The sequence below is a fragment of the Oreochromis niloticus genome, linkage group LG9, assembly GCF_001858045.2.
Source record: "Oreochromis niloticus isolate F11D_XX linkage group LG9, O_niloticus_UMD_NMBU, whole genome shotgun sequence".
NCBI lineage: Eukaryota > Metazoa > Chordata > Actinopteri > Cichliformes > Cichlidae > Oreochromis > Oreochromis niloticus.
The window spans coordinates 19,759,091-19,782,359 of NC_031974.2; the positions used below are offsets into that span (position 1 = coordinate 19,759,091).

At 44.4% G+C, this 23,269-nt stretch overlaps 2 protein-coding genes across 9 annotated transcripts in view; one reads left to right on the forward strand and one right to left on the reverse strand.

The window, feature by feature from the left end:
* The window catches only part of sulf1 (sulfatase 1), an 86,617-nt gene that overhangs the window by 56,826 nt on the left and 6,522 nt on the right, over positions 1–23,269 (forward strand). For 6 of the 7 annotated variants that reach the window (XM_005471812.4, XM_005471813.4, XM_003443457.5 and 3 more), the window contains 12 exons: positions 578–729; positions 12,104–12,273; positions 14,920–15,070; positions 15,161–15,336; positions 15,502–15,630; positions 16,182–16,238; positions 18,212–18,338; positions 21,462–21,675; positions 22,210–22,456; positions 22,543–22,639; positions 22,734–22,828; positions 23,004–23,075. In XM_005471812.4, the coding sequence (XP_005471869.1) occupies positions 578–729; positions 12,104–12,273; positions 14,920–15,070; positions 15,161–15,336; positions 15,502–15,630; positions 16,182–16,238; positions 18,212–18,338; positions 21,462–21,675; positions 22,210–22,456; positions 22,543–22,639; positions 22,734–22,828; positions 23,004–23,075 (1,687 nt within the window). The remainder of the gene's footprint in view (positions 1–577; positions 730–12,103; positions 12,274–14,919; positions 15,071–15,160; positions 15,337–15,501; positions 15,631–16,181; positions 16,239–18,211; positions 18,339–21,461; positions 21,676–22,209; positions 22,457–22,542; positions 22,640–22,733; positions 22,829–23,003; positions 23,076–23,269) is intronic. The other variant, XM_005471815.4, reaches the window with a different exon arrangement.
* On the reverse strand, positions 122–11,627 carry LOC109203576 (uncharacterized). Of its 2 annotated transcripts, XR_002063329.2 has the most exons (3): positions 3,718–11,627; positions 2,014–2,263; positions 122–355 (listed from the first exon to the last, which is right to left on the reverse strand). XR_002063329.2 is itself a non-coding variant. In XM_019363165.2 (2 exons), exon 2 carries the CDS (start codon positions 10,352–10,354, stop codon positions 4,097–4,099), a length of 6,258 nt encoding a protein of 2,085 aa, XP_019218710.1. In that variant the 5' UTR covers positions 10,355–10,613; positions 11,369–11,627; the 3' UTR covers positions 2,968–4,096. The 2 variants fall into 2 exon arrangements, 1 of the variants encoding a protein (XP_019218710.1); XM_019363165.2 differs by lacking the exons at positions 122–355; positions 2,014–2,263 and having other exon boundaries at positions 2,968–10,613; positions 11,369–11,627.

The window sequence follows — 23,269 nt, forward strand, 5'->3', positions numbered from 1 at the left end:
TGTATGAGGTTCTCGGTTCTGATTAACAGAGTGTCAGTCACTACTAGCTCTAATCTCCTCCTGGCAATGCCATTCATATGTTAGTCAATGCAAATTTATACAGTAAGCTAGACTCCACAAACCTGCCTGCCTGCCTGGCTGTCTGCTGTGAGAAATGCAAACACGTTGAGCGTGCCAGGTCGATGTCGTGTCTCATCAGACACTGTCTGCCTGAGTGATGGGCAGGCGTTGAACTGGGCAGCTCAGTGGGGTCCTGTGGGCTGCAGCTCGACCTGTGGTTTTGGAGTCGATGCGTTAGTCTGCAATTAGCCGTCTCTGGGACAGCCTGGCTTCCTGCCCAGCCTATCCGAGAATGCTGTCAGGGAATCCAGGGAAAAAGAGACAAGTAAAAATGTTAAACATCACATAAGCGCAGATAAAGTCACACAGACACACACAATTATGTTTTGGGGTTTTTTTTGTTTTTTTACAGGCATCGCCTTAAGGAAGCAGTGCTTGTAAAGACTGCATATATAAAGAAACTGCATATTAAAAGAGGCCCATCTCTCCCTTCTTTCTCTCATCTTTTCTTCTGCAGCTTTCTTCGGCAAGTACCTCAATGAGTACAATGGCAGCTACATCCCACCTGGGTGGCGCGAATGGGTTGGATTGATCAAAAATTCCCGCTTCTATAATTATACTGTCTGTCGGAATGGTTACAAGGAGAAACATGGTGCTGATTATGCCAAGGTATGTGTTCTCATAATTCTTCCGAAAAGGCTCTATTAGCTCAGTCCCTAATTTGTTTTGCCTTTATGACTTAATATTAAGACTTCACATGACAAATTGCAGGTTCCACTCGCTTATAAATACAGACGGTGAAGCAGCTTATGGCTGTGTGGTGATTCAGGATGGCAGGAATTCTCTCTTGAGGATTAAAGGGAACGAGCTGAGTTGGCGCCTCCTATTTCTGCAGCATCCCTTTATTATGATGCACCTTTCCTCAATATTTAGACACTATAAAAGTGGTGCATCTTTATGAGAAGCCAGCTTGCCAACTTGTGACAAAAACCCACCTGCACTTGTTTTTGTCTCTCACTCTTATTCTTCCTCTTTGTGTCTCACTATCAAGTTTTGCAGAATGAGTTTGTGCTGTAATACCACTGTTTGCTACTGCTGGGGGATGAACACTGTGGTTACACTGTCTTTTTGTAGCTCTAGATGGCATCGGTCATCAATCTTCCCCAAATGTTTTTGTAAGAGCTGTCAGTTTGTTTTCGCAAGTCCGTGCCAATATCTCCCTAGGTTGCGCAGTGCTGGATATACAAGAAATCCATGTGGCGGGCTGGCCTATGAGATGGGCAAACAAATGTTTGGATTGCTACTTCTCTGCCAACTTGGACCAAGGTGTAAAATTACCCACAGGCTTGGGCCGGTGTGTTTACATGACACGGACTCGGTCAGCAGATTGTGGTTTACAACCAAATGGACACAGTATTTTCTGTTTACTGCCAAAGCCCATCAACATGCTGCCACCAGGACAACCACAGTTCTTTAGGTTCGGATGGGGTGAGAAGGTCAGAGTATCTGTGCAGAGTGCATCTTGCACATCATGCCACTGATTAAGATGCAGACCCTGCCCTGTGATTTCATCCAGTTGGGTCCTGTTTGATTTTTCATCTGTAGGAGGATGAGTTAATTGAGGTGAAGGGTTTTGTCAAACACTCTTGAGTGAGATTTAGTTTCAGAATATCATCCAATGGAGTAATGCTTGTATTCAAATCCCATGACAGTAGAGCAACAACTCTAACAGCTGTGATATTATAAAGTGTCTCACTGCTAATTTGACAGATGTGCAATCTTGTAACTTTGAAAAAACAATAAATGTTGTAAATGTAAACCTATAAAACACTGCTGCATTGGCTGTCCTGTGGGTCATTTAAAAACTTATAAGGATTACAAATTAAATAGATGAATGATTTTGGGAAATGAAACCATGTACTAATGGGGTGCCGTTGGGTGAGTGCCACTTACTATTACCAATCAGCTCCAAAAGGGAAAAGTGATATTCTTCACCTCCCTGACTATTTTATAGTCACTGGCCAGGCATTCCCCACGACACTGTCACTTCCTTTTGACCTGCCAGAGCTCTCAGCAGCAGCGGCTCAGATTTGGGAGCTGGCAACATAAAGTGCACGGCGGTGCTTTGCCATGTGCACATAATCATCGGCCTCCACGGGCATGTACAGCCGCCAGGCCATTAAAGCTGGTCTAGCTGTAAAACCTATTAATAGAGACAAGATGAATCAGCCAAACCCACTTCTGACATTTCAGGGAAATCACCCGTTACCCTTTGATTCTCAGCCTGGCACTCCCTTTCATTTGTTGTATGCCAGGCAGCAACAACAGGTACAATGGTTGGTCTTCTCTTGGAAACTTGGCGAATGCTACTGTAATTTCAGTTCAAGGTGGGACCTGCTGTACAGTGTTGTGACAATTTCACATTTCCTGTGTCTAAGCTCTTCACGTTAAGTTACAATTACATTCATCTAGTTGTTCTCTCTTTGCCTGTGGTGTTTAATTTAGAGAAACACAGCATTTGGCATCTTGAGGACTGTTGTTGGCGCTTGAGCCTATTTTCTGGTTTGATCCCTGGTTGCTCCAGTCTGTATGCCAAATATCCTTGGGCAAGATACTAACCTCAAGTTGCTCTCCCATGCATCCATCAGAGTATAAATGTGTGTAAATGTTAGATAGAAGAAGCATAGAAAAAAGTGCCTGTGTGAATGGGTGAATGAGGCAAGTTGTATAAAGCGCTTTGAGTGCTTAGGCAGAGAAGAAAAGCGCTGTATAATAACCAGTCCATTTACCATTTATATTACCCAAAGCCAATATCTCAGTTTCTTAAAAGATATTTTGTTGTCACTTTGTGTGAAAAAGACAGAAGGAAGTGTTACAGGCCTTCGATGGGCCTGTTTTGAAACTGTATTTTTAACAGAAAAGCAGAGACAGGAGACATGAGTTGCGTTCGGTCTGCAGGCTCTTCCTCGTCTGATTTATTAACAGAATTAAACAGTCACTTTTCTTTTCGTTCAGACTCACACATTTCTCTTTTAACAACAAAAACACATTCAATTAAGTCCATAGCTCAAACTCTTTTGGTTACCTTGCACTCTCGCAAGAATAAACTTACAAAATAATCACTGTATGAGTGTCCTTATTTACAATAAATCTGTAACCACATTCTAGTGCCGTTCAGCATCAAAAACATTTCTGTGCAGCACCATTAACACTGCAATTAACCCGCTTATATACCATTATGCATTCTTTATACTTTAACAGATTCAAACAATATATTACATTAGTAACCAATAAACAAAAATATGCTATCACTGCTCACAAACAGTTTACAATCATCCACAACAGTATACATCAGACTATTTACATTTGACACATAAGAACTGGGTAGGTTCTAATCAACTATAACTTCAAATAATGTCAGGATAAAAGAAGTGTCCAAGAGCTGCATTTGTCACAAAATAAAACGGGTAATAAGACCAGCTGCCTATTTAGACTACGAGTGAAATAGCGGCTTCCATTACAAATGGCGGTATAGTTAGCATACTCTCAGTTGGTGAAAACACACTCTCTCACAACATTTGCGGTCTTTAACCAAAGACAGAAAAAGGTTTCTTGCCTTTATATGTACATTGCCATGAGCAAACTTGAACTACTAACCTGTATTTTTAACAGAAAAGCAGAGACAGGAGACATGAGTTGCGTTCGGTCTGCAGGCTCTTCCTCGTCTGAGGCACAGAAGCGTTGCAACGACCTATCGCAGTCAGCGCTATCTCCCCCTTGTGGCAATGCCACGCAATTACATTGTTCATAACTCTAAATGAAAAGTGCAATACCACCATAAAACCAGGTCTTTTACATCAAAACAATTCACAAAAAAAAATATAATTGTGACCATACACTTGTGGGCGTCACACACTCCCCAACAAAAAGAAAATGGCTCCTGACATTTAACCTTTTACCCTTTAGTATTCATTATACTCATTATTCAAACAATTCAAATCACATTCCCTTCCCACATACCCACATTCCTTGTTTACTAACATGTATAGATTGGGCGGTTATAATATACAGGGAAGGTGCCTGGGTGTGCCCAGTGAGATGTCGGAATTTGATATGGCACTAGGGGGAAGTAAGGTAACAGGGGATATGATGGCATGGTGTAGTGTGTTGTGTTTGGAGACTCGTGCACTTCAGCACAACTGACTGATGGGTGCACCCGGAGAGAGGGCTGGCCAAGGGTGTCATATGTGAAATGTGTAGCAGGTCGTCGTTCTCTAGTAGACCTTCTTAGAACTGATTCATTTGTCGGCGGGGTCACATCGGGTGTATACCGTGCCCTTTCTGAAAGCGGCAGTCCAACTTCTCCCCCGTCGACTGTGAAAGGCACTTCGGTGACTCCTGATTCCCGTACCACCTCATGTTCCTCCTCTCCCATGTCATTGTCAAGTTCAGTGTTTTGGTGTCCACCATCTTGTTCCATTCCTGTTTCCCTCAATTCATCTGTTGCTGTTCGTTCCCCCAATACTGTTGCTTCTGTCGTCTGAGGTGCTCTACAGTTAACCACTCTGCTGAACTCAGCTGTTCCCCTTGAGGGTCCATCAGTATGGTTATAGGTATGTAGAGCATCCTCTTTGGTTCCACTCCTCAAATCATACCTCAACTCATAATACATTGAACTCTCATCCTCATCGGAACTTGTGTCAGAGTGGGGTTGAAACTCTGTCTCTCTTTGAGCTGGTTTTGGTTTCTTTTCCTTGACGGCAGATGGCCCGTCCCCTTTATTTACAGCAGGCAAGTCCACAGGAAGCTCATTGACAAGATGCAATAGATTGCGATGCAGAACACGCACTCTTTTCCCATTTGCCTCTGAGGCCACTCTGTAGACTGGGCTGTCATTGATCTGTTCCTTCACCACATAAATGGTGTTCTCCCAGTAGGACCTTAACTTGCCAGGACCACCCCTCTCAGTCAGGTTCCGCACTAGTACTCTGTCACCAGGTTGGAGTACCACTCCTTTCAAGTGTCGGTCATAGTGTTTCTTCCCACGATCACTTGACTTTTGGCTGTTTTCAGACGCAATCCTGTAAGCTTCAGTCATTCGTTCTTTCCATTTCTCAACATAACCTCTTGCAGTTTGCGGTTCTCCATCAGTAACCAACTTGAACAGGAGGTCTACTGGCATTCGTGGATGTCGACCAAAAAGCAGAAAGAATGGTGAGTAACCCGTTGCTTCATGGCGCGTACAATTGTACGCATGAACCATCTGTGGGAGATACTCTCTCCATCTTTCTTTTTTCTCTTCACCCAGGGTCCTCAGCATCTGCAAGATGGTACGATTAAAGCGTTCAGCTGGGTTGCCCTGAGGGTGGTATGGGGTTGTTCGAGAGTGCCCCACATTGCTCAACTGTTGCAGAGTCCGGAAGAGCTCGTTCTCGAACTCCCGTCCCTGATCATGGTGCAGCCTTAAAGGGTAGCCAAATCTGGGGATATAATCACTGAAAATCCTTTCAGCTGCAGTTTTGCCACTCTTGTTGCGGGTTGGATAGGCCTGGGCATACCGAGTAAAGTGGTCTACCACAACTAGGATATACTGGTATCCGCCCCTGCTTGGCTCTAAGTGGAGGTAATCAACTGAAACCAATTCCATTGGTGAGCTTGTGGTAATGCTGGACATGGGAGCTCGGACATGTGTCACCGGTTTCTTTTGTTTGATGCACGGGCACTGCCGGGTGACATAGGCTTCGATGTCTCGCCTCATGTACGGCCAGTAGAACCGTTGTCTCGCTAGGCTGAGAACTCTTTCTACCCCGACATGCCCCATGTCATCATGCAGATATTTCAGGACCAGGGATTTGAAGCTGGCTGGTAAGACTAGTTGGCGCTTTTCTGCAGTCTTACGATACAGAACTCCATCTTCTAAGCTCAGCTTTGTCCACTCATGCATCATTTTCCTGGCAGGACCTCTCACATTCCGCCTCACGTCATCTGTCAGCTTTTGATCTGAGTCTTTCATTTTCATGATCTCACCAATCGCAGGGTCTGCTCTTTGAGCCCTTTGTAGTTCATCCAGATTGATGGGTGTGACCATTTCTCGGATTACTGGTTCAAGCTGGTCACCTTGTGCTAGAGCCAGAGCAGCGATCCATGCAACATCTCCATGCTTGCCTGCTCCACATCCCTCCCAAGTAGCGGCAACAGCTTCTTTGGAGAGCTCTTTTGTACATTCAGTGACGTATCTGTCAATGTCAAGGGGACTCCTCGACAGGGTGTCTGCGTCAACATTTACTTTGCCAGGTCTGTACCTTATATCAAACCTGAAATCTGATAGTTCTCCCACCCATCTGAACCCGACCGCATTCAACTTGGCGGTACTCATGACATAAGTTAAGGGATTGTTGTCTGTGTAGATGGTAAAATGCGGGGCATAGGACAAGTAATCCCTGAACTTCTCGCAGACAGCCCACTTGAGGGCGAGAAACTCAAGCTTGCCCGAGTGGAGTCTGTAATTCTTTTCAGCCGGTGTCAGTGTTCGGGAGCCGTATCCAATCACTCTGAGCTTCCCATTCTGATGTTGGTAGAGAACGGCTCCAAGTCCCTTATCAGATGCGTCTGTATGAAGGACGAAGGGAAGCTCAAAATCCGGGTAGGCAAGTACAGGGGGGTTTACCAACATATCAATCAACTTACACAGGGCGCCCTGGTGCTTCTCGGTCCACTCAACTGGTGTTTTGGATGGTAACTGTGCACCTTTCCCCTTCTGTCCTGTAACCTTCCCCAGAAGATGCTCCTCTTTGGTTTTCTTGGGTTGCAAAAGCTCATAGATGGGTTTTGCTATTCTCGAGAAATCCTGGATATATGAGCGATAGTAACTCAGGAACCCAGCGATCCTCCTCACATCTCCCACTGTGGCAGGTGTCTCCTTTTTCAGGGCGTACACCGCCTCGAGATCTTTTGGATCGATGCGTACTCCTTCAGCTGACACTAAGCGCCCAACATACCTCACTTCTCTTTTAAATAGGTCACATTTTGTCGGCCGGAGTTTGACTCCGTAGTTCTGCAGGGCTCTCAAGACTTTCCTCAGCCCTTCCACATGTTCCTCAAAAGTCTTGGCGTAGCACAAGATGTCATCCAAGTATGGGATGCAGCACTCATCCCGAAGGGGAGCCAGCATTTCTTCCATACTGCGTTGGAATGCAGCAGGTGCGTTGGTAAGGCCGAAGGGAATTCGCACCCATTCATAAAGGCCCCAGGGGGTGATGAATGCAGTCAGATGACGTGATCCTTCTGCTATAAAGCCCTGGTGATAGGCTTTTCCCTGGTCCAAAATGGAGAACCAGTTGTAACCTCCCAAGGTGTCAATGAGGTCCTGGATTCTTGGTAATGGGTGGCGATCAGGTACTGTGCGTTGGTTCAGGAGACGGTAGTCTATACAGAGCCTTAGGGAGCCATCCTTTTTACGCACACAAACTATTGGCGCAGAGTAAGGAGATCTAGACTTTACAATCCATCCTCTTGCTAGGAGGTCCTCAATATACTCTTTAACCTCCTTATAGAGGGGTTTTGGAATTGAGGTGTATGATTTCTGAATTGGAGTTGTGTCTTTGAGTGTTATTGTCATTTCCAAGTTGGGAATGCACCCCATGTCGCTTTCATCACGTGCAAAAGCCCCTGACTCTTCCCTTAACATTTTCTTGGCAACAGTTTGTTGGTCTTCAGTCAGGTGGCTAACGTCAACAGGTGGATCCCATTCCTGCGTTGCTTGATCTTCACTGCACTGCTGCTGTATTTGAGATACATCAGAGTCGACATCTTGAGTCACTTTGGGCTCACCGAGGTTTGGTAAGTCAGTTTGTACGACTCCTGCTATTGGTTCAATAGTTCCAAGGGCTGCTCTGCCGGTGAGGGTCACATCATGCTTTGTGTGGTTGCCAATAGGTACTTTGACATATGGGACTCTGGCATCACAAACTGTGAGGAGGCTGTTGCCAACATCAAGCTGTTGCAGTTGTGGGTTGCTCTCAGTTGGTTCAAAGAGCACGAGGGGGTTGGACATGTCAACTGTAGAGGAGACTTTACACTTAACATACTTAACTTGACCAGCTGGGATTACTACATCATGCAGGCCCACTTTTAGGACACTCTGGCTGACCCCGTTATCACTGGTAAGCTTGGTCTGAATGAAGTTGACCAGTGCCGTTGCTGTGTCGTCCTGGAGGTTCATTGCGCTGCGCAGGAGGCTCACAATGGTGGGTATGAGGTTTGTACTAGCATTTGGCCCCAGTATCAGCTGTTCAATTACATTGAAACCAATCAGGGGGCAGTCCATGGGCACACTGCTTACTAAAAAGGGGACTTGTACAGTCAAGTTTGGGTCACTATTCTCTGGGAGACTCACCATCACGCCCACCCAGCCGTCGTAGGGTAATGGCTGGCCATTAACACCAAGCACACTAAGAGCTTTATCTCCAATAAGTTCTGTCAGTGGCCGGAGTTTGTGGTCAGAGAGGTAGGTTTTTGCCCACTGGCGATCAATGAGACTCACTTGTGCACCTGTGTCCAATAAACAGTCCACTGCAAAGCTATGAATGTAACACTTGATTTTACATTTTTTTCCAACAAGCTGTGCCACTCTCTCACTTGCCCCTGTGACTGCATTTTTCGTTGGAGGTGTCGCCCAACTACTCCTGACATGGGCAAACTCTTCTGAGCACATACCTGGTGATTTTGGGTCTGGCTGTCCACTGGTTCTGGGAGTGTGTGTATCAGCAGGAGGCCAACTAGAGTTTCTGGGTTGGCTTCGTTTGAGACATCCCACTGCCCTGTGACCTGTCTCCCCACAGATAAAACAATGAGTGCATGAAGCAGCCCCACTTTCAATACACTTGGGACAGCCGTACTGTTTTGCAGTTTGTCTGGGCTTCTGCTTTGGGTGTGCACACTGACAAGTGGGTTCACGAGCCTGACTGGCTGTGAGAGACTCCACCACTTTGGTCAGGGTTTCCACCTTTGCAGCCAGCTCTTCTATGACTTTATTCTTACTCTTAGATTTACAGTCAGTCATTTCAGTATCTTTAGCAGGTTCAAGTAGAGCAGTATGAGCATGTGTTACCTTTTGTCGAGTGGAATATCCCAGTCTTCGCTGTCGCTCACTCTCTTCACTTGACACTTTGTTCACTTGCCTTATCAAGGCTTCATCTGATACACTGTAGTCTGATAGTAGTGGCTTGAGTTCATTACGAATGTCACTATATTTTGGCAGAAGACCTTGATGAATGGTGCGTAGAAACACATTTTGAATCGTACGTGCCTCATACGCAACGTCCATGTTATCCTGCCTGGATGCAAACATGACTTTCTGCTTCAGTCCAATCATCCTGTAGAGGAACTGTTGTGGAGTTTCATGGTCATGTTGCTTAGTGCTCAACAATTCCTGAAATAACTCACTCCCACTCTTCTCACTCAGGTGTGAACGTAGCAAGCTTTTGAGTTCAATGAGGGTCAAGTCATCTTTACTGATCAACATGTCCTTAAACTGTCCGGGCTTGATAATACGGAGCACACCTTGGATGATCTCTCCCTCTGTGTGTTTCACCTTGAGCCCCTCCTCAATCTGCTTACACAGTCCATGGTAGCTAATGTCAGATGCAATGTCCCCAACCTGACCCCCATGTACTTTAAACTCTCTGCGTTGCAAAAATGGCAGGTCTCTTAGGGAAACCATGTGATCAGGCCTAGAGTGTCGCGTGTCTGTGGTGGAGTGGCTGTTTGTCACGCTCTCAGCTCGAGGCTGAAGTGACTGTGTAATAGTGGGGGTGGGTGTGTCTTGTGTTGTCACTTGTAAATCTGCTAACTTTTTACCAAGTGCCTCGTAGTTAGCCTTTAGCATTTCATACTCTGTTACTTGTGGATTAGTAGACTCAAGAGGCAATATAGCTGAGGTAAGTACATCACTCTGTTCAGGGTGCTTAAGTGTTGTGAGAGTAACAACATTTTCCTCTGAGACTACAGGGTGAGATACTTCAGCGGTACGACTATCAATGAGATGAATAATAGCATCTTTCAACAACAGTAGGTGTGAAAACCCCTGATCCTCTAAGTCAAGCAATGTCTTACAGCGCAGATAAGCACATATATAATCAAAACAACTTTCCTCATCACCACGTCTTACACTTGCAGGGTCCACATCAGGTACTGGTGTGATGTTTGTAGCAATCTGGAAGAGTTCCTCTGCTGTCAGTGCATAAAGACTCTTTCTGATCTGCCAAGCCAGTTCTTTTCTTTCACTGTCCTCCATTGTGTGTTCTTTGGCTAGCAACTCTTCACAGTGCAGTCAGCTCAAACACGCAGCCCGTCACCTCTCCAGCAGGGGTTCCCCTCCTCGACACAGGTCCCGCTGCTGCCTCAGTTGCACGTCTGCTGTTCCAACACGCCTGCCCTGCGATGGCTGTCTCTGGTTCGTTGATTAAAGGATCAGCAGTCGCCCTCGTAGCATGCTGATCCCCGTACGGGCCACCAAAATTATGTTACAGGCCTTCGATGGGCCTGTTTTGAAACTGTATTTTTAACAGAAAAGCAGAGACAGGAGACATGAGTTGCGTTCGGTCTGCAGGCTCTTCCTCGTCTGATTTATTAACAGAATTAAACAGTCACTTTTCTTTTCGTTCAGACTCACACATTTCTCTTTTAACAACAAAAACACATTCAATTAAGTCCATAGCTCAAACTCTTTTGGTTACCTTGCACTCTCGCAAGAATAAACTTACAAAATAATCACTGTATGAGTGTCCTTATTTACAATAAATCTGTAACCACATTCTAGTGCCGTTCAGCATCAAAAACATTTCTGTGCAGCACCATTAACACTGCAATTAACCCGCTTATATACCATTATGCATTCTTTATACTTTAACAGATTCAAACAATATATTACATTAGTAACCAATAAACAAAAATATGCTATCACTGCTCACAAACAGTTTACAATCATCCACAACAGTATACATCAGACTATTTACATTTGACACATAAGAACTGGGTAGGTTCTAATCAACTATAACTTCAAATAATGTCAGGATAAAAGAAGTGTCCAAGAGCTGCATTTGTCACAAAATAAAACGGGTAATAAGACCAGCTGCCTATTTAGACTACGAGTGAAATAGCGGCTTCCATTACAAATGGCGGTATAGTTAGCATACTCTCAGTTGGTGAAAACACACTCTCTCACAACATTTGCGGTCTTTAACCAAAGACAGAAAAAGGTTTCTTGCCTTTATATGTACATTGCCATGAGCAAACTTGAACTACTAACCTGTATTTTTAACAGAAAAGCAGAGACAGGAGACATGAGTTGCGTTCGGTCTGCAGGCTCTTCCTCGTCTGAGGCACAGAAGCGTTGCAACGACCTATCGCAGTCAGCGCTATCTCCCCCTTGTGGCAATGCCACGCAATTACATTGTTCATAACTCTAAATGAAAAGTGCAATACCACCATAAAACCAGGTCTTTTACATCAAAACAATTCACAAAAAAAAATATAATTGTGACCATACACTTGTGGGCGTCACAGAAGCAGGGAGATGTAGCAGAAAGTGGGCAAAATAAAATGAAGTTAGCAGAAAGCAAATTTATCACAACATGCTATTTAAAAGGGCCTGGCCCCTCGCCATCAAGTGGTGTCACATTCAATAGTGCAGAGATTCACTGATGAGGCAACTGCCCACATACTGTATACACATACACACACTCATTTACACACACACAGGCAAGCTGCCAGCTGTTGACTCGACAGATTGGTACTGTAGTGTACTCAATGGCCCCACTTCATATCCCCAATGGCCCCTCTCAATTTATTTGAAAGTGACTAGACGAAGGCAAGCAACATGTCACGGTGATTGGACTGCGAATGAGTTATGAAAGCATGTGTTGTGTAATTTATTTTCTTTTTTTTTGGTGTATATTTTCCCTCAGTTCCACATTTATTTCTAGCTTTCTCTATTAGACTTTTCGCCCTTTTAACGGGCCTTATTTTTGCTCTTCTTTCAAAGGACTATTTCACAGACCTAATCACCAACGACAGCATCAGCTTCTTCCGCATGTCCAAGAAGATGTACCCGCACCGTCCCGTGATGATGGTCGTCAGTCACGCTGCTCCTCACGGCCCAGAAGACTCGGCGCCACAGTATGCCGAATTCTTCCCGAATGCTTCGCAGCACATGTAAGCAATACTCAGGCTCACATTATCATACATGCTCAAACATATATACACTAATCAGGGTTTTGACACGGGAATTGGAGGCTTAGAGAAGAATGAAAAATGAGTGTTTAGGGCCCACATTTTGATTTCAGCCTTTGTCTCATTAACAGCCAAATTGAGTTTTTGCGATTTGGTTTGCCTAACGTTATTACAGTAAGTATGCACCCCGATCCCCACGAGATGACAGGTTGCTCTGAAGCCGCTGGGGGCGACGACTTGGCAAGCGTGAAATCAAAATGATTTATCATCCAAGAGTAGCTGAGGCACATACCATAGGGAAGATCGGGAATGGCTTTTTAACGTAGCACTGTGCTCTATGCCAAACCCACACTGGCCTCCAGCAGCTCTCATTGAGTTAAGGCAGCGCTGCAGTACTTTGGGTTGTTTCACTGGCACCAAGCCCTACTGCCTCACTGCACGGCTCAATGTGTGGAGGCATGGTGTTTTAGAGAATTAGATTTGGACTTGAAGGCTCAATACTCCCCTTTCTTTATGTTTCCCAGAGGTTTTAGTGTTCCTGCCTCTCACCTTCTGTCACACTTAACATTCTCATCTATTTATACTACCCCTCTGTCTCTCTATCTGTATATCTCTGTTTCTGTCACTGTGTTTACCTCTCCCCCCTTGTTTCCCAGTGTCATCTCCTTCTCTCTTTCCAGCTCGCTCTGCTTACCCCTTCCTCCCCGCCTGTGCAATTCGCAAAGGACTTCCTGACCCCGTCCATATCAATCAGCAGTTTCGCCATGGAGCTCCTAGGACCAGAGGAATGCATTGTGCGCTCTGGAACACCCTTTGTGACATTATTAATTTATTTTTAGCTTGAGTCTCCGGGTGAAGGGGGTGGAGCTGGGGCCCACGAGTGACTAAAGGGGTTGCCCCAGTTATTGTGTGTGTGTTTGTGTAGATTAAGTGGTGAGATTACTATGGAGAGCCCAGGTGGTTGGCATGGGTGGGTGTTTGTTTGACTATAAACTTTCATAACAGCTATGGAAACACTTTTTTTTCAGATGTTCAAATTTCTTTTTATAGATGGGAATATTCTTGACACTGTTCCATTTTAAATTGGATTATGGAAAGATGACTTTGTAGTAGATGCCATCTACAGCTAGTGTGTTATGCACAGAGATGGAAAGAGACCGCGTGGCAGTTAAGGAGGAGCCGCTTCATAAATCAAAACAAGCGTCTGTACTTTTGACAGCACCAATAGCTGGGGATGGTTTGATGTTAATGTCATTAACATTCTTCAGGTGCTTTTACTCTCTCTGAGATGTGAACTATGTTCCCGACCTATTTTAAACACCCTAGATTTGGTGCGGTTTGTCAATGGCATGTCTTTCCCTAGCAGGGAGTGATAGATGCTATTCTGGCCATAGATTAACAACTTGCTTTATGGAAACTCTCTAATCTTCAAGCGTGCTGTGTATTTTGTGTTTTTTTTAAGGTTAGGAGGCATTTTAAGGTGCATGGAGTGCTCCTGTAATCCAAGGATAATGTAGACAATAAGGTAGACCTACACTATATGCAACAGTATGCAGGTGTGACCTCTGCTACGGACTGGCGTCTTTCCACTGACATCTACATTCCTGGTTCCCTGGTGCTCAGCGCCCCCATACCTTGGTGGCCCATTGCCCAGAGACAGGTCCCTTTGTGGGTCTTATTAGACCGCCTGCTAAGTGGGTGAAGAGTTCACCCTTCTCACAAAGCAGGCCTGAGGAGACGAGGACAGAAGGCAGCTCAGTCAGTGAGGGCAAAGTAGCTCCCAAAGCAAGTCTTCATTAAGTACGCAAATTTTGAGGCTTTGGCTGCTTATTCAGGGGTAGAAGCTGTTCATTTATAAAGTGGATTACTTAAAGCTGAAGGGACACAACTTCACTGCTACTGAGATTCTGTCGGTTTCTACGCACATTATATGTACTTTATATAATTTGTGTGCTATTTTGCTTTCAACTGCAGAAGATTTGCACAACATCAGATGTTCCGCTTCCCTTTACTGCAAGCAGGGGAACACTTTCCTTCAGCTGAACACAAACTTGACAAACGCAAGCACTTCTCTCTCTGTCTTGCCTTTGTCCAATCTTATGATTCCCCGATTTCAAATGAGCATGACTTCTTTGCTTTTTGGTCCAGAAGTTGTTGCAAACCCGATTTTTGGGTCTATTATTTTCTTAAGCATGTGCCAACCCTCAAATGACTTGTCTTTGCCAGGAGTGTAGTGAAGCAAGGAGACTTGTGTCTGTCTGAGGAGGAGAGATCTGGTCTGAGAGAGGTGTGGAAAAACAGTCAAGGTGCTGGGTGCAAAGTATTAAGACATTTCCCCCAGCAAACTGAGCGGCTATTGATGCTTGTCAAGCACAGTGGACAACTGTGGCACCTGCTGCTGAGCAGAGGTTTGTGAAAAGTAGCAGACAGGTGTTTTTGGCATCTTAAATGTTTTCCCCTTGGCTGTTAGGCGCTCTGATAAGTCGCATGTGGACACGTCCAGAATGTTTTTCGTACTTCTACGTGAGTTAAACGGCAACACAATAAAAATGTTTGAGCTGTCAAACCCAAATAAAGCATTTTTTTTAACATACCCGTCTCCTTTCTCCTTTCCTTTTGCCCTTTCAGCACCCCGAGCTACAACTATGCCCCGAATATGGACAAACATTGGATCATGCAGTACACGGGCCCCATGAAACCGATCCACATGGAGTTCACCAACTTCCTCCATCGGAAAAGGCTACAGACGCTCATGTCTGTGGATGATTCAGTGCAGAAGGTATAAGTAATTATTAATGGATATGTAGTTACTGTAAATAATTGTGTAGTCTGCCATGGATCATTTTACTGATGCTTTGTTTTCACACAGATTTATGACATGTTGGAGGAAACTGGCGAACTGGACAACACTTACATCATTTATACAGCAGACCATGGATACCACATTGGTCAGTTTGGGTTGGTCAAGGGCAAGTCAATGCCTTATGATTTTGATATCCGTGTACCATTTTTCATGAGAGGACCGAATGTGGAGCCCGGGGCAGTGTAAGTAACTACGCAAAATTTTCTGTCACTATAAAAACATTCAGTAAGTTTTTACTGCACTCTTGTTGTCTTCTTTTAGTAAATTTCTGATATTTCAATCCATCAGTTTTATCACTTAAAACCTCTCTTGCAAGAATTAAGTCTTTCATGCTTGTACTGTTCCAGAAACCCTCATCTGGTGCTAAACATTGACCTGGCTCCCACATTTCTCCACATTGCTGGACTGGAGATCCCTCCAGACATGGATGGAAAGCCCATCCTTAAATTGCTGGAACAGGAACGAACTGGCAACAGGTTTGTGTGGATCCATTATACCATGCTGTAATGGATACTATGTACATGTAATTCCACAGTGTGCATATGTGCAACAACTCTGTCTATTGACTTCTATTGAGCAAATGCAAATTTCCATAGCCAAAATGATGGCTTTCGCTCCAGCTGGGCAGAGTGGGTTTGGGGCAATTTGGCAGATTTTCCTTGGCTGTGGGACTTTGGCTGGGATACACTGAGGTTCTTCTTTATGAAGTTTCCTGTAGAATTTGTTTGCAAACTGAATCATTTTTTGTCTCCAGCAAACCCACTGTACTAACTGTGTATAAAAGGAATGCAAGATTATTGTGCCTTGCACAATGAATCTATTTATAATAAATCTGCACGAAAATGTTTTTACAGAAAAACTTAGCACAATCCCTTTAATACTAAAAGAGCATTACACCCGCAAGGTCCTGAGCTTGCTGCGATTAACTTCCATAATTTTGACTAGCTTTGTTCCCACCGTGCTGTAGCTGATAGTGAGTGCTTGAGCCATATAAAGCTTATAAACTTTGTACGTTTTGTTTTCCCAGATTCAAACCAAACCGGAAACCCAAAGTCTGGAGAGACACATTCCTTGTGGAGCGAGGGTAAACCGGCTTTCTTTATTCCCTTTCCACACCACAAACACATCCGTGTCACTGCAGAGCCCTGTGTGTCACATAAACCTGATGAAAACCTTTAAATGAACCCGAAATGTGCAGGGCTCGGTGCGCATTCCCTTTTCGAGCAACACATCTGCTTTTCCCGGTTATTTGTTATCTGACAGACATTTCCTGACCACACTCGGCTTGGACGGCAGTGATGGTGTAACAAATTGAAAGTGTTCTAAGTTGTTTGGCGAAGCTAAAATGCCTGGAAAATTATGACAGTTCACGCAAGGGGCGCTGACACATGTAACCAGGTCATTTAGATGAAAAAAGGAAAAGAAAACAAGCTATCGAGTCTTTGTCTCCTCAGGGGGGAGCCTTGCATATATTAAGTACACAATCCTATATCACAGCCCTAAACTTGACTTAGCTTGCACCAATGGAGACAGGAGGAAGATACCTTTCAGTAACATGGGAGGACTAGACATACGCAAAATAAACAAAGGCTAGCCAGGCTCAGGATGATGTTACCTGAGGAATAGCTGGAAGCCTCACACTCAATCCACTCACAGGACATGTCACCAGCTTTCCCAGTGTGGAATGCAGGAGCCACACTGCAGAAAACACTTGACTGTTTCCCCAAGGCCGTTTTCTGATTGTGTCCTTTCACAAACCCTGTCAGTTCTTTATTTAACCTCCTCTGCCACAAGATATATGTTGCAGAAAATGATACCTCCAAGCTGTCAGTCCACTTTTGTTCACTGAACATGCTTAGCTGTGCTAACGCCAGGGGTACACTGACAGAAACATGACAACCGAGGAGGGAAATAATCCCGTCAAGCTCGACTTTACGATATACAGCTGCCCGGGGGTTAAAAAAAAATAGGTTGAAGCAACAAGAAAAGAAAGGCATGAGGGCACTCGTATGAAAACAAAAGGCAAGAGAACAATCGCTGGCTGAAGGCAGATTGAAAGATTAAAAATGCTATATATTACAGTGTCACATTCTTCTTTACAGCTGCTGTTACTGCTACATCACCGCTATCATTTCCTCACATGTATTCAAGAGAATAAAAGATGCTTTAGTTAGCTTTGCTGCTGCTCATGTCAGCAGGCAGCCTGCTGACGTTTAAATCTGTTCCTCAGTTAAACTCTAAACTCTTTTTAAATGACGTCCACAGGTCCACTTTTCTTTAAGTGATAAGATTAGCCTCCATTAACTTGACTCTATTGACACAAATACAGTAGTTGAAGTTTTATCTGCAGTTCCTGCACCAGTCATGTGATATGTTGTCTGATTTAATGACCTCACATGACCTTACAGTACTACATCTGAGCCTGTGAAATGCTGAATGACAGCTGGGACTGACTGTGTTGTTTAAAACTCCATGTACGTAATGCAGCAATCAGGGAGGGTCTTTAACAACTGTTTGCTCTTTAATCACTCTTGGCTGAAGGCAAGATACGTCAGCCGAGCTAGCGTGTGAACATTGGCTGGTTCCCGCCAAAGAAGAGGGCAACAAAAAACGAAACACTGCAGTGGCCTTCCTGTGTAAGGGGACAGGTTGTTCTGTGCCTCACTGGCATCTTCATTCTGTCTGTGACTGCTGTGACTAGCCGAGGTATAATGGCAGAGGAAGGACAGTGGTGTTGGCATGGCTGTAGCAGAGACTTAGCCAGTGTTTGTGGTGGTGGTTGTAAAGGAAAAGGGGACAGGGCAGTTGAATTTGACGCCAAGCTGAGGTCAAACAGCTTGGCGTGGACCTGAGCAGCGGTGTGAGGCTAAGCTGAACTCCATACCCTCTGGCACGTACACGCACTACATAAGTTATTCATTCGCTGGCCATGCAAATGCACAAGGCTGGCTATGACAGAATGTAAAAACAGGACAGCTTCATTCACCTTGTGTAGCAAACAGACTCCCTGGAAAAGTCACTCCATTGTTACGGTTTTGCTTTTCTTTTGTCGTGCAGGAAGATCCTGAGAAAAAAGGATGACTCAGTGAGTACTCAACACAGCAACAGTCTCCCCAAGTACAAGAAGGTCAGAGAGACTTGCCAGCAGGCTGAATTCCAGACACCGTGTGAACAGCCCGGACAGGTAAAGGAGAAACACCCATTTACACACAAGCGCATTTCTTCTTTCTGCAACTCTTTGACCACATGAGTGCCCTGATATATCCACTAAAGAAAGCCGATGCAATTATTTTGAAGTGACCTCTTAGCTGCCTTTTGAACTGTTCTACAAAGCCACAACTGGTTTATAATTGGACCGCTTTACACCGTTTTGTGGTGCGCTAATTGGTACATCCCTTTGATCTATGCCCATGAACTTTCTGCCAGACCAACAGCCAAATAGTAGAGGTTGTGGCCCCGGAACAGACAGGCCAGAATAAGACAAATTATTACAAATGTCCTGTAGTATTCAATTACAGACATTTCTAAGGGTCTGACTAATGCAAACCAGATCCATCATAACGAACACCTCACTGTGTGTATAACAATGAGGAGCAATAAGCATCAGAGGTGTATACCGCATCATATAATGCAAGTGAAAGTATGGGCTCATCATGTGTGCTCATAAGTACATCTAGTGTGTTGAAGTGATTGCAAGTAGCTTCTTATTAATGGTTTAACTACAGTGGGGCAAAAAAGTATTTAGTCAGCCACCGATTGTGCAAGTGCCCCCACCTAAAATGATGACAGAGGCCAGTAATTTGCACCAGAGGTACACGTCAACTGTGAGAGACAGAATGTGAAAAAAAAATCCATGAATTCACATGGTAGGATTTGTAAAGAATTTATCCGTAAATCAGGGTGGCAAATAAGTATTTGGTCAATAACAAAAATACAACTCAATACTTTGTAACATAACCTTTGTTGGCAATAACAGAGGCCAAACGTTTACTATAGGTCTTTACCAGGTTTGCACACACAGTAGCTGGTATTTTGGCCCATTCCTCCATGCAGATCTTCTCGAGAGCAGTGATGTTTTGGGGCTGTCGCCGAGCAACACGGACTTTCAACTCCCGCCACAGATTTTCTATGGGGTTGAGGTCTGGAGACTGGCTAGGCCACTCCAGGACCTTCAAATGCTTCTTACGGAGCCACTCCTTTGTTGCCCGGGGGGTGTGTTTTGGATCATTGTCATGTTGGAAGACCCAGCCGCGTTTCATCTTCAAAGTTCTCACTGATGGAAGGAGGTTTTGGCTCAAAATCTCACGATACATGGCCCCATTCATTCTGTCCGTAACACGGATCAGTCGTCCTGTCCCCTTGGCAGAAAAACAGCCCCATAGCATGATGTTTCCACCCCCATGCTTCACAGTAGGTATGGTGTTCTTGGGATGCAACTCAGTATTCTTCGTCCTCCAAACACGACGAGTTGAGTTTATACCAAAAAGTTCTACTTTGGTTTCATCTGACCACATGACATTCTCCCAATCCCCTGCTGTATCATCCACGTGCTCTCTGGCAAACTTCAGACGGGCCTGGACATGCACTGGCTTCAGCAGCGGAACACGTCTGGCACTGCGGGATCTGATTCCCTGCCGTTTAGTGTGTTACTGATGGTGACCTTTGTTACTTTGGTCCCAGCTCTCTGCAGGTCATTCACCAGGTCCCCCCGTGTGGTTCTGGGATCTTTGCTCACCATTCTCATGATCATTTTGACCCCACGGGATGAGATCTTGCGTGGAGCCCCAGATCGTGGGAGATTATCAGTGGTCTTGTATGTCTTCCATTTTCTGATGATTGCTCCCACAGTTGATTTTTTCACACCAAGCTGCTTGCCTATTGTAGATTCACTCTTCCCAGCCTGGTGCAGGTCTACAATACTTTTCCTGGTGTCCTTCGAGAGCTCTTTGGTCTTGGCCATGGCGGAGTTTGGAGTCTGACTGTTTGAGGCTGTGGACAGGTGTCTTTTATACAGATGATGAGTTCAAACAGGTGCCATTCATACAGGTAACGAGTGGGGGACAGAAAAGCGTCTTACAGACGACGTTACAGGTCTGTGGGAGCCAGGGATTGTCCATGTTTGAGGTGACCAAATACTTATTTGCCACCCTGATTTACGAATAAATTCTTTACAAATCCTACCATGTGTATTCATGGATTTTTTTTTCACACTCTGTCTCTCACAGTTGACGTGTACCTCTGGTGCAAATTACTGGCCTCTGTCATCATTTTAGGTGGGGGCACTTGCACAATCGGTGGCTGACTAAATACTTTTTTGCCCCACTGTATACCCTCATATAAGCAACCTGGAGGCCAGTGAAATGTTTCTTGCTCAAAGCAAACAAATGCTTTATCTCTCCTTTTCATCCATGTTAACACATTTTATTACAGTTATCTTATTTTGTTAACAGTGGAAAATCTCAACATGGATCAGTATCAGGATGATATCCTTAAACTCTATAATATATTATTCTGCTTTTCTGCTGCGGCAGTAATACTCTTATACCTTTAAAGCACCCGCAGGAGGGCGAGGGAGAAGGAGAAAGAAAGACGGAGATTGTTCTCCTCCTCCAGTGACAGTACATCGCTCTCTCTCGCCCTCTCTCACGTCTTGTCTAATGCTGATATAACAGCCCTGTTTGGTCTGTAAGCTCTTCCAAAAGAAACCCGATCTGCCTTATAGCCCTTTGTTTGGACCCTCGTTCCCACACTCAGCCCTCATCATCTATACCAAACTTTACAGATGTGTCTCTTTCGTTTACTCGAGACCCAACCAGCGGCACTACTCACAGCAATTAGCTTCAAAACTTTCTTTTCCCGGCGTGAATTCATGTTGGGAAATGGCGCGGGGGATGACTGCGATTGTATGGACATGTATTTACACAATTACACTAGTGACGCACATAGAATGGACATACCCAATGTGAAAACGATATGGGTCTCCACTTTGTTTTCTAGAAACCAGACAGACCCAATTGGTCTCATGCTTTAGTTTTGGTTGATCTTTCTCGCTGCTTTTGGATGCCGTTCTTTCCCACAGGCTCTGATCTGATCTGATATGTCTGTTAGAAGCATGTGCTCATTTTCCTAAAGGTTTAGTTGTGAAATCTCAAATTGTGCTGTCATATCATTAACATCTAAGGCACTAATTAGCCATACCCAAAAAAAAAATAAAATAAAATGTGTTCATTGCTGTTGCAAGGAAACTTTGGTTTATTTTATTTTTTTTGCAAGCCTGTCGTGCTACTAAAAGTAATTCTTTCTGCAGAAATGGCACTGTGTTGAGGAGATCACAGGGAAGTGGAGGATACAGAAGTGTAAAGGTGGTTCCAAAGAAGGCTCCAGGAAGAGAGCCCGCAGCCTGAAGCCCCGTAACAGTTACGACAACCGGGAGAGGGCCTGCGACTGTGGAGACGCACAGTACAAACCATCCAAGTCCGAACGCCGCTCCCACCGACAGTTTCCTTCCTCAACAAGCCGCCGTGAGTATACCCAAACCTGCTCTTTCTTCTTGTAATATAGAGGGACAGTGATTTAATTGAAACCATGGCAAAATGCACATACATGTGTGTAAGATTATTTCACTTCAAAAAGAAGAGCTTTTGTTTTCTTAAACAGTCCCATTAATGTCTGTCTCTCAGTACTAGAAAGAGAAATCTTTAAAGCCTCAAGTTTTTATTCCCGGCAATGGATTTTTTATGCTCTAAAGCGAGACGCATGCATGGAAAAAGCAAACACTCTGCAACAGGTCCTGGAATTTATGCTCTGGACGTGCCTTTGTGCATGCGTGGGCTGTTGGGACTTTGTTATCAAATGGTCTGATGCCCTCTGATGTGTCTTGGAAACGGTACAACTGAAGTATGAAGATGTAATAAGCCTTAAAGATCCAGATAGGATATCCTACCAAAAATCAGTTGGTGTATTAGGACGCTGGCTTTTACTTCATTGCGATGTTGAAATAAGGTGGAAATGAGAGTAAAAAGAAATACATAGCATCCTTTTTTTCTTTTTAATAGGTTATCGCCCACGTTTCGTCCACACTCGACCTGCCAGGTCTCTGTCTGTGGAGTTTGAAGGTCAAATATATGATATTGACCTTCAGGCAGATGATCAGTCAGCTGTCCGTCCTCGTGCCATCTCCAAGCGTCACTACAACCCAGAGGAACCGGAATATGAGCTGGGGTCTGACGACGGTTCGGAGGAGATGCTGGCAGATGATACAAATGCAGTCGGATACCCGAACTCTGTGAAAGTTACCCACAAGTAAGCAATCAAATTTCCCCTCTCACTTACATTTCTCTGCGTCAATAAAGTAGTGTATAGCAGGGGGGTGTTTGTGTCTTTTTTAGGTGTTACATCCTCGTGAATGACAGCGTCCACTGCGAGAGAGAAATCTACCAGTCCCCCAGAGCATGGAAGGATCATAAGAGCTATGTGGACCAGGAGGTGAGTGTATGAGGTTCAATATGAGGCTCTTGGACAGTTTTCTGGGTATTTTTTTTATTAAAGGTCATTGCTTGTATTGCTTATGTATTTCTAGATTGAAGCACTTCAAGAAAAAATGAAAAAACTGCGAGAAGTAAGAGGTCATCTGAAGAGGACACGGCCAGATGATTGTGACTGTGGAAAGAAGAGGTCAGTCACTTATATTTCACCTTAAAAAATACATTTATCTCTCTAGTATTGTTGGAAAAGTTGATTTTATAGCTTGTTTTAGGCCTTATTCCAAACCCTGCTGGACTGCATAGATAAAAAAAAAACGAAAAAACAACTTTTCTTCCACGGTCCTTTTTCTGTTCATAAAAAACAGCTATTATAGCAAAGGACACAGAAACAAGGCAGAGAGATTGAAGAGCAGGAATGATCAACTCCATCCGTTTAAGTGAGTTTCTCTTCCCCTTTTTTGCCCTATTTAATTTCAGCATTTTATCTATCAGTTAACACTGACCATGAAATCTGCAACTGATTGAAAATGTGCAAATGGTGTGTGCTGTGATGCTCTTTAACCGTACATCTGCATGGCGGGTGTAACACGAATCCATCACTAAAGCTCATCTTCATTTTCGGTTGCTTTGT